This window comes from Xiphophorus couchianus, chromosome 18 (genome assembly GCF_001444195.1).
Source record: "Xiphophorus couchianus chromosome 18, X_couchianus-1.0, whole genome shotgun sequence".
Taxonomy (NCBI): Eukaryota; Metazoa; Chordata; class Actinopteri; order Cyprinodontiformes; family Poeciliidae; genus Xiphophorus; species Xiphophorus couchianus.
Window position 1 is genome coordinate 14826747 of NC_040245.1, and position 10248 is coordinate 14836994.

At 40.4% G+C, this 10248-nt stretch overlaps 1 protein-coding gene across 1 annotated transcript; it reads left to right on the plus strand.

Annotated features, from left to right (window-relative positions):
• The first annotated feature begins 255 nt into the window (after positions 1–255).
• npat (nuclear protein, ataxia-telangiectasia locus) lies at positions 256–10221 on the plus strand. Its single transcript, XM_028045587.1, has 17 exons — positions 256–478; positions 608–726; positions 821–881; positions 960–1032; positions 1120–1160; positions 1798–2040; positions 2198–2273; positions 2716–2836; positions 3135–3226; positions 3343–3424; positions 3518–3614; positions 3713–3829; positions 4063–5250; positions 6857–6957; positions 7051–7144; positions 7233–8530; positions 9513–10221. The coding sequence occupies exons 1-17, from the start codon at positions 442–444 to the stop codon at positions 9591–9593; spliced, it is 3921 nt and encodes a 1306-aa protein (XP_027901388.1). The 5' UTR covers positions 256–441; the 3' UTR covers positions 9594–10221.
• Positions 10222–10248: the final 27 nt, after the last annotated feature.

Consider the following 10248-nt stretch of genomic DNA (forward strand, 5'->3'; position numbering starts at 1 on the left):
GGACGAGTGCTGTGATGTGCCTTTCACTTCCTAGTTTTAGGAAAGACGGAAGTGAGTTTATTCGCTTGGTTTTTGACATCAAAATATAGAATGAATGTTGTTTTGAGAACGAAACAGTTCAGAAATTAGTTTTAGTATTTAATTAAGTTCCAACATACTGCATGTTTGTATGTTCATATACCCCTATATTATATTTTTACGTGCATAGATCCAGAATGGACTACAGTTACCAGAAATCTGAGTAGAAGGTTAAGCTGCTACTTCCGGGTTCTCGAGTTCCCCGCCGTTTGAGAAAGCAGGAGTTTATTCAGGATGTTGCCCTCATTATAACACCAGTGACGTTCTTTATTCAGGGGTTATGTTGCGACTTTTATTAGCAATTTATCGAATATGTAGCCATTTATTCGTTCTTTACTTTAATTTATTACACTTAAAGCTGTCATGTTGCTGCCTTCTGACGTCGCTCGGCTTGTTTTGGGTAAGCCGGACTTAACAACGCTACAGCTGCTTGTAGCTTTAGCTGGTAGCCATAACGAAGTGAGAACGGCGCAGATTTATTGTGCCACAGTGCTAACTTTTTAATACCTGTCTTTTTTGCTTTGTGCAGGGTACCTCCAGGAAGAGGGGCTGTCAGCTACAAGCCAAGCCTTCATCCATGAGAGTCCAAACCTGAAGGAGTATGCCGAGCACACTACAGGAGACGGGGTGATCCCTGCCTGTGTTTTTGTGAGTCCAAAGGCTGTCCACACATGTTCCTGTCTTTAATTGTTAAGGTTGGCATGCAAGGATATTAACAAACTCTTCCCTCACGCATGCACAGTCTGTCTTTGGGAAGGGCTTGACAGCCATCTTGAATGAGTATGTGGCTGCGAAAGCAAAAGGTAAAAGTGACTTTCATGTTTTGCAATATGTGTTCACTTTAAGCAGATTGTAACAACTGTGTTGTAATTTTCTAAAAGACTCTGGACATGAAGTCCCTCTTGTGATGACGTCTTTGTGGAAAAAGCTGGATTTCACCCTCAACCAAATCAAGTAATATTTGACTACTTTCAACATTTAAATCTGTTCATGTTTTGAGATTAACTATTGTTGATCTGATATTTATAAATTATTTTCCAGATCATTGCAGAATTCCCCCGCTATATCTGCAAGTCAGAGGAGTAAGTGCTTTCTAATTGCTGTTAGATCAAATATTTTATCATTAAATAATACGGAACAGATATACTCATCCGTTGCTGAAAAGAAACATAAATGTTTTAAATTTCCTTATAATACCAGTTTTTAAGAAATGAAAATTTGATATGTTCTGAAATCAAGCTGATGGATTAGGGGGGGGGAGTTTAATTACAATTATTTTGCTCAACATTGATTGTTGGTCATTTATTAAGTTTGGAGAAATATTGTGTTTGTTTCAGTTAAAGAACAAAATAAGTATGTGCATTCCCTTTGAACTGTGGCTTAATTATTTTAAGAAAAGTCCTTTTGTTAATTATGTTGAGCTTTTTTTTAATGCTTTACCTTTTTTAAAATACAAAATTAAAATAAAATACATAATTGATTAATTACACAAAGGATAACTTTATAAATATTATTCTCATTTTTTGGACTTGTACATTTAAAAGGTGATGTGTTTTTACATTTGTACGTAGTGTGTAAATCGTATGTTTCCCAAAAGCATATCAGTGATCTAATAGCATGCACTGACCAAAGAGTCATGTAGTGGTTTTCCTGCAATGCACCTGTAAATACTGCATTAAGTGTACGATCCAGAATTTTACCAGTCTCTGTCTGTTGCAGTACGTTCACGCGTCGGGGTGGCAAACATGGCGAGGCAGCGGGTCCTGACAGTGGCGTCTCCAAGCGGTGTGGTCTGCTCCTCCGTTTCTGAAAGCAGCTCCTTCATCAGCCCCGCCCACACCACCCACAGCATGCTAGGTCACTCCACTCCTGTTAGCTTCACCAACCCTCAGATCAGACCCACAGTCAGCAGCGGGGCGCAGCAGCCGGTCCACGATGGGAGCCGATTACTCAATACACCCCGTCAGTATTGTGGTGGATTTGTTTGGATGAGTTTAATATTGTGCATTTTGACTTGGAAAACCCTTTGTCAGTTTGGGTCAAACTCCGTTAGCTTCTGTTTTTGCTATTAAATCAGTCGCTGTATTTGAACATTGTACCTTGTTGTTGTATTTTACAGGAGATTCTCCTGTACAAGTTATCGTTTCAGAGCACCGCCTCACTTCAGGCCCAGTTTCTCCTGGTCGAAGGAAATGGTAAGGATGGGAAAGAACAACTACATAATGGAGTTGTATAAATACCTATTTAATATCATAAAGACTTACTTTTAACTTACACCAAGATCAGAAGTTGTTTCTTCTCACTCTCTCTCCCTCTGGAATGCAAATAAGGGAATTACAAAAAATATTTATTTTTTTTCCACAACTGATAATTAAAACAAACTTTGATAAAAAATAAAAAAGTGTAGGTTTAAGGATGTGTTACTGGACCAGGGCTGGATACTAGTCCCACATTAACACACTGATTACTAATCGCAGGTCATCATTATTTATTTTCATCAATATTGTCACACATGACATATTTCCTAATATTATGCCATCCCAGTTTGTTGCTAGATAAAGATAACAGATGATCTGTTAATATATTTGTCCACGTATCTTTTTGTGTCCTTCACTACAACCCATCTTCTGCATTCAGGGACACGCCCAGGAAGAGAAGTGGTCTGACCGGGTCAGGTGGTCCCAGCAAATCTGCCATAACTGCCACTAACGTATCTGCAGACGGCCAGGCTGAGGAGGTCGTCAAGGAGAATTTTCCAGTGAGTTTACGTTTAGAGGCTTGTTTCTTTTTTACAAAGAAATAGTTAAAAACTGTAAATAATAGTATGGAGTGGGAAAAATATTAGTTTTTTCAGACTTTTGTTCCATTGTCTAAATGTTTTTCTCCCTCTCTCTAGCTATCTCTCTCTTTGTTTCTCTTTTCTTTTTTTCTGTGACATATATAAAATATTGATACATGTTGCATATTTTCCCTGTGCATGAAAGCCCCAGTTGAAACATCACACGTTGAGCTTTTCCTAACGGTGTCTAACTTTTAAAACATTAAAATCTTCACAGCAACTCGTGATACAAAATGCACGTGACAAGATTTTGGGGGACAGGGCACTGCAAGAAAAACTTGCTGAAAACATCAACAAAATCCTTGCCAGGTATGATGAGAATCTGTTTTCAGTATTTTGACAAAGCTGATGGTGACAAAAATACCTATCAAACAGGCTTAAAATAATATTTCTGTACTAAACATGTTTTTTGTTCCTGATGCCAGTGATGCAGTACCACAAACATCCAAAGCTTCTTCAAGTGCAGTGGAGCCAGACCAGTCTATAGATGAGATTCTAGGACTAGAGGTACTAAAACATCTAACAGAGCTCTATTTGTTCCTATAAATACTCCTAAATTCACACTGTCTTCCTTAATTTTATGCGCATTATTATTATCAGGGAGAAATCCATATGAGCGATGATGCCATCCATGACATTTTGGAGCAAACTGAATCCGACCCGGCTTTTCAGGCCCTCTTTGACCTTTTTGATTACCGTAACTATCCGCTACGTTGTTGTTTTTAAGTTGTATCACAATCAAAGTTTCTAAATGGATATGAAAGTCGTATTGAGAATTCTTTTGTAATTTTGCAGATAAAACGAAAAATGCTGATGGAGATGCAGGGGATGGCAGCAATGCTTGTATTTCTGAAGAGAATGAGACGGCTGGACTCCCACCTTCTGTCCAGGTCCTCCAAAGTAGCGATCCAGGTATTCAGTCTCTTTCAGCACAGGTCAATATAGATGTGAGTGGGTGGTAAACCTTTCAGAACTTTATTATCATCATTTATCCTTAGTTATAGCTCTTCTCCAAAGTAGAATCTGATGTCAAGACTATTTTTCCTCTTTTGAAACTATTTTATTCCTGGCTTTTACTGACCTGTCTAGTGCACAATTACAAGAACATGGACAATCGGTCAGGTTTGGTTTGTTTTATTTTTCAGGTCCTGCCCAAAGTGACGAAAATACTTTAGATGCAACATCAGGAGCGCTGAAGGCGAGAGCTGGGCAGGAGCGTAAAACCAGAAAATCCCCTGCATCCACCTTGTTAAGAAAAACCGTTTTGGACTCGAATGGCAGAACATCTAGAATTGAGAACAGCTCAGCCAGACTGTTAGTCAGCTACTCACCTGCTGCTGGGAACTCCATTAGGAAAGAAAACCCATCAACGAACAGTGGACCACAAATGGAAAGTGATGAGCCTCTAAACACGCCGCCCCCACCTGTGGACAGTTTGTCCACCCCAGTGGCACTCTCAAATTCAGGATCTTTATCGAGAGACCCAGCTCTGCTCACTGAGGAGAGACCAGCCTCAACCGTTGACAGAAACCCTGAGCATCCACAGGCAACAGGACTAAACAAGCCAGCTGATGGAGTTGATGGAGCAGCTGCCGATGATCAGCGTGAGCTCCAGGTCAACAACACCTCTCCCAGCCAGCCTGATGTGTGTGCTTCTTCTGGAGACAGTCTAGCGGTGCCTCATGGCTCTGTGCCATCTTCTTCTTCATCATCTGTTTCTGCAGCTGCTCCAGTTACAGCTGCTTCCACTCCTGTTTCTGCCTCGTCTGCATCCTCTTCCTCTTGTGCTCCAGTTACCCCAACGCCAAGTCCTCCTCTTCCTCTGGCCACCATCCCTGCTCTTCCCCCACTCAAGCCAGGAGAGCCCAGCAACATTTTGTCTTTGGAGATTATCGTCAGCGATAACCAGGATGGAGATTCTTCCGGAGACGCGGCCTTAAATCAGGCGGTTTCAAGTATTTCCGGAGACAAGATACCCACCATCTACCTTTCCTCGCCAGCAAAATCACCTGCATGTCCTGCTACTCCAAAGGCCAACTTTGATGAAGCCGCGCAGGCGGTGAGCAGCTTACAACGGTCAGAGGGATACGGTAGTCCTTTCGTCAGTAAACCTGGAGGAGTGTACACGTCTCCAGTCAATGCAGCTTCACAGGCTCAACAGAGATATGTGTTTCAACCCGCTGTGGACCCCCCACCCACTCCAGCCAGCTATTTCTTGGTGGTCCCAACTCCAGACGTTCAGGCCAGACCGGTGCTGCTTCCAGCTGGAGTCCCAAACGGACAACCCTTACCCACCAACCAGTATGGAGTCACTACACCGAGATACTCCACAGGTACAGCAGAAAATACAATGTGTCTACATGTGCTGCTTTCTGTAATCAGGAAGCAGCACAGTATTTTTTACTGTGTGAGTCTGTGAACTTTAGTCTTTTTAAAGCATTCATTGTTTTGCCGTATAAGTTATTGACAGAACCAACAGCTAACGGCACATTAATTCAAAAACCAAACAGAACAATTTCATCACTTTTTGGACGTTGGAACCTCTCAGACCAATGTTTTAAACCAGACTGTGTTCTATTTTCTTTCTTGGTTTGTTACACCCCCCAAGGTCTAGGAGTTCAGGGGCGGTAACATAAAAATGTGTCCAGAGAAAAAGTGGAATGAAAAAATGATTTATTTCAAAAGATGGTTTTCACAGAACCAAAACACAATACAACTTAACCCAATTAAACAAAAGTAAAGGACCAACAAATTCAGAAATCACTGAGTGCAAATTAAATAACAAGATGTTCAAACACGTCCATCTAAAGAAACTCAGAACAACCCAAAAGAAAGGACAAAAGGGAGCACCAAAAACCTCCCAAACACAAGCCTCTAGCTTGTTCAAGATTTATCTAAAGCAGATTCACCACTTAGCAAAAGAAGCAAGAACAAAATTGTTCAAACTGTCTGGAAACAGTCACCAAACACAGAAGGTGGGGGTCAGATTTACACAACCTCTTCCTGCTAGCTGCCCCACTGGAGGAATGAATTCAGATGTCTTTTATATGGTTGAGGTGGGCCTCATCAATGTCTGATTGGCTTTGCTGATCCAATGGGGTGGCTGCTCTCCTGCAGCCTCTAGGCAGCCAATCAGAAAGGTGTACCCGCACAGCTGATCCTGCATAACAGAAAAAAACAAGGAGCCTGCACAGCCTCAAGAGGCCAGGGGCCATAACATGGTTAGATCCTAAAGCATTGACTGTCAAATTTCTGTTAACGTTTTCAAATAAGGTATAATTAATCACAAACTGTGATTTAAGTAACCTGTATTTGGTGTATCAGAATAATCCAGTCCTAGATTTTTAAATGTGACTTCAGTGGCTTAGATACCAGCACATTAGTGAACATAGCTTTTTACTACACCACATAGTCTAGGCTAACATGCCAATTTTATTTGTTTAAAAAAAAAAAAAAAAACAGATCTTAAAACTGCATGAAGTCAAACTTTTTGTACTCAAATTTGCAGCAACATCAAAATTTGAGTTTTATAATGGAAAACTAGCAGGAATTCTGAGGGGAAATTAATGTGTAGCAACATTTCCGATCTAAAAAGCCGTTCTTGTCCCTGCTGCTACAAAATAAAATTGGTTTTGAGCTGCAAAATTGTCAAGAAACTTAAAATAAGAAAATATTCATAAAAACCTTCTTTATAAAATGTACAGATTTTTTCAACTTTCACAATGAAAGAATGAAAACATTTCCTGGAACAGAAAATAATGAAATGATAATAGAAAATTTACATATAGGGATGCACCTCTGAGTTCTTTATCATTATTGGCTTGAGTTTTTAAAAGAGCTTAAAGCACCACAGGTTGCAGACTCCCCATGTAGCTCATTACTTTAAGCTTTGTTTTCTTGCTGTAGTTAAAACCCTGAATCCGTTTGCTTTCTTTGCAGGACCAGCACTTATATTACCATCACCTGTAAAGCCCGTTGTGCTTCCTGTCTCTGTTTTGGGGCAGAATACGATGGGAAGTATCCAAGTGGTTTCCAATCAGGTAACACAACTTTATTTTTACCATGTCATCAGGGGATTTAAAAAAAAAAACAAAAAAAACTTTAATATTCTGGTTATTCTTATATATTTACAGATAGTTGATGTAACAACCCCAAAACCTACAAAGACAAGAGAAAAACTAAAACCAAAGCCCGCGACTATCGAACCTAAACAGTCTACAAAATCAGGTAATGTACAGCTATAAGTTTCTGGAAGAATGCCTCCAGCTTTAATGTTTCACCGTCTTTCATCTCTAATATGTTGTTCTTATCTCAGTTGCAGGATGTGTGAAAAATGTGTCTGCTGCTGCTGTTCAGCCTAAACCTTCAGGCCAGAAGGATGCAGCTAAAGGATCCAGTGGATCCAGTCATCGGAGGATTTTACGTTTTGACTCCTCCTTATCAGAGGTTCGATCCCAAACTACCAGAACAGCTGGGACTCCAACAAATTCTGCTTCAAACACATCACAACATACCCGTTCGATAGAGAGCGATAATAGACCAGCAGGCGGTCGAACAAAACCGGCTATCTTAGGTAGCAGCAAACCTAAGAGGAGAGTGGAGACTGTTAGATGTTCAGCAGATTCCAAAGGAGGAGCAAACTTGCTAAAAGAAACTGTTTCTTTACAAACGCAGCAGAAAGACTCTGTCAAAAAGACGCCTCGCAAACAGATGCATATAATTCATGACCAAGAGTCTCAAAATCCAAGAACAGACAACGAAGCTGAGAAGTCTCAGTCACAGGAGGCGTCCGTTGATGGATTACACAGACCTCATGATGATTTATCAAAAGCTAAAGATGCTTGCAGTTCCAGGTCGCTGTCGTCCGATTCTTCATTCAGATCAGAAAGCAGGAAGGACAACGAGGAGAGCAGCAGGAAGGAGGCTGGAGAGAAGGCTTCGTTGAAATCACGTGAGGGACGAATGGAGAAGAGGACTTCCTCTCAGGAGAATCCAAACGTCAGAGCGAACAAGGAGAATGAAATGAAAGGAGGCTCACAAGACAAACAGCAGTCATCAACACCTTCATCCTCAGCATCAAGAGACTTCAGTCCTCCAGCTGCCCCACAGGCCAAGCCGACAAAGGCTGCTTCAAAAACTGGCTCTCTGGCCAAGCAGGCCGCTGAAATGCTGCAAGGCCTCAGCTCTCCTCCTCCTCCAGTCAGAAAAGCTGTAGTTAGCAGCTCAGACCATATGCTTTCTGGGTCCGACCATATCAGTGAAGCGACTGCTGATTGTCAGAGGACTCCTTCCCGTCAGAAAAACGCTAAAAACGCAGAGGGGACTCCAAAGCAGCTGTTGCCTCCCAACACCCCTGATGTGCCGACCTGCAGCCCTGCCAGCGAAGCTGGGAGTGAAAACAGCATTAACATGGCTGCACACACCCTCATGATTCTTTCTCGTGCCGCCATCGCCAGGACGGGCACGCCGTTAAAAGACAGCCTGCGCCAGGAGGAAGTTGGAGAAAAATCACCATCAAGCTCAAAGAGTAAAAAACGCAAGCAGTCTCCAGTCAGAGAGAGTCCGTCCGCCAAGAGAGAGCGGAAACGATCTCCCAGCATCAAGAAAGACAAAGTCAGTAAAATTTCTTTCTATTGACATTTACTACAACTACATTTGAGATGTATCTGACTTCATAAGATGTTTAAATGTATACTCAGCAATTTATCTTTTATGTGACAGACCAATAAAATGTAGCGTATAACAAGGTAAAGGATTCAAGGCATCCATAATTTGTGGAAACAAAAAAAGTGTAATTTTCATTATCAGTATTTTCTGATAATCTTTTGAGGATTGCCTCCACAGATTTGCACATTTGAACACTGACATTTTTTGCCCATTTTTTGTAAAATAACTTTAAGCCTAAGGGCATATGTGAAAAATAATTTTCTAGTCTAGGTCTGGTCTTTGACTAGGCTAAATGCTGTTCCGTGAACCAGAAAAGCTCTAAATAAGCTTTAGGAGCTGACATTCTGGCTCAACATGGCTGAAAGAAGAAATGAGACGTTCATGCAGAGTTAGGTAACAAGCTGAGCAGGTAATTCAGCCTTTTAAGCGAGTTGAGTCTGAGCAAGAGCACCTATAAACCCTGCAGCACACTGAGCCTCGACAACTTTAGTTTGACACCCCGACCTAAACCATTCCATTGTAGGTATAATTGTATCTTTAGCATGCTCTTCAGGGTTTTACTTATTAAAAATAAATTGAAAAACTGACACGTTTGATCTACTTCACACTTATCTGCTACTTTGTGCGGGTTGGTCACATTTACAAGTTTGGTTGTAAATGTCTATATATTCTTCCTAGCTCCTCAAAATAGTTTTTCCTCTTCTTGAGTCACTATGTGCTGTGTGTTGACTAGTTGACAGGAGAACAAAATCAGTTTCTCAAAAATGTTTTATTTTCCTATATTTTGTCATGCCATTCTTATTTTATTTTTCTTTGCTTTATTCTCATCCTCATCCAGCCTTCTTATCCTCTACCACCCACCTCCCAGAAGAGTATAATATTTTGTGTGTAACCAACCCTGATGTCTTTTTCTATGTTTACTTTTCAGGAAAGAAAGAAACTTATTGACTGTTTCCCCCACGATTTGGATGTGGACAAGTTCCTTTCCTCTCTTCATTATGATGAATAAAAGTGGACACATAACAGAGGAGGATGAATATATCACTACCAACTTGGACGACTGTCCAGGAACAGAACAAGCCATCTGCTGAACCAGTGTTTATGGTTCCGACAGCTCTTAATGCCTTTAGACTTTTAAGCAGCAGCTGTTGTGAAACTTTGATTTTACTGTAGGTGATTTAAAGTCAAATATAATTTTATGCAACATTAAGGCAACCATTGCACTTTTTGTTTGTTTTAATTATCAACACCTTTTTCCAGTTACAGTTCAATTTTGGAGGCCATCTTGACAGTTGATACTTTTTGTTATTGAATAACTCAAAACATTGCTTTGGTCAATATTTGACTTTTTACTTGGTAGATCTGATTAGTACTGAGTGACAAGTTTGTTTGTCAAAATACATTTTGAAAAATGTGTGTATTGGTAATTAAAAATTTTGAATTGTGTTTCATTTGATTTTGTTTTCTGAAAAGTCTAGTTAACGGATAAAAATTAAAAGACAGATATAGGCTACATATGAACTTTACATTTTTACTGTATACTTTTGTACAGTAATCTTGTCTGTGAAATGAGACGCAGTTTCATCTGTCTGAATAAAATGTAAGAAGTATTGGAAGGAGGCTGATTTGAAACACCACTGCGTGGACTGTGTTGGTCTGTCATA

Coding starts and splice junctions, on each gene's coding strand:
- npat (XM_028045587.1), top strand. CDS start 442: ATGTTGCTGCCTTCTGACGTCGCTCGGCTTGTTTTGG. Junction 479..607: donor CGTCGCTCGGCTTGTTTTGG/GTAAGCCGGACT, acceptor TGCTTTGTGCAG/GGTACCTCCAGGAAGAGGGG. Junction 6,958..7,050: donor TCCAAGTGGTTTCCAATCAG/GTAACACAACTT, acceptor ATATATTTACAG/ATAGTTGATGTAACAACCCC.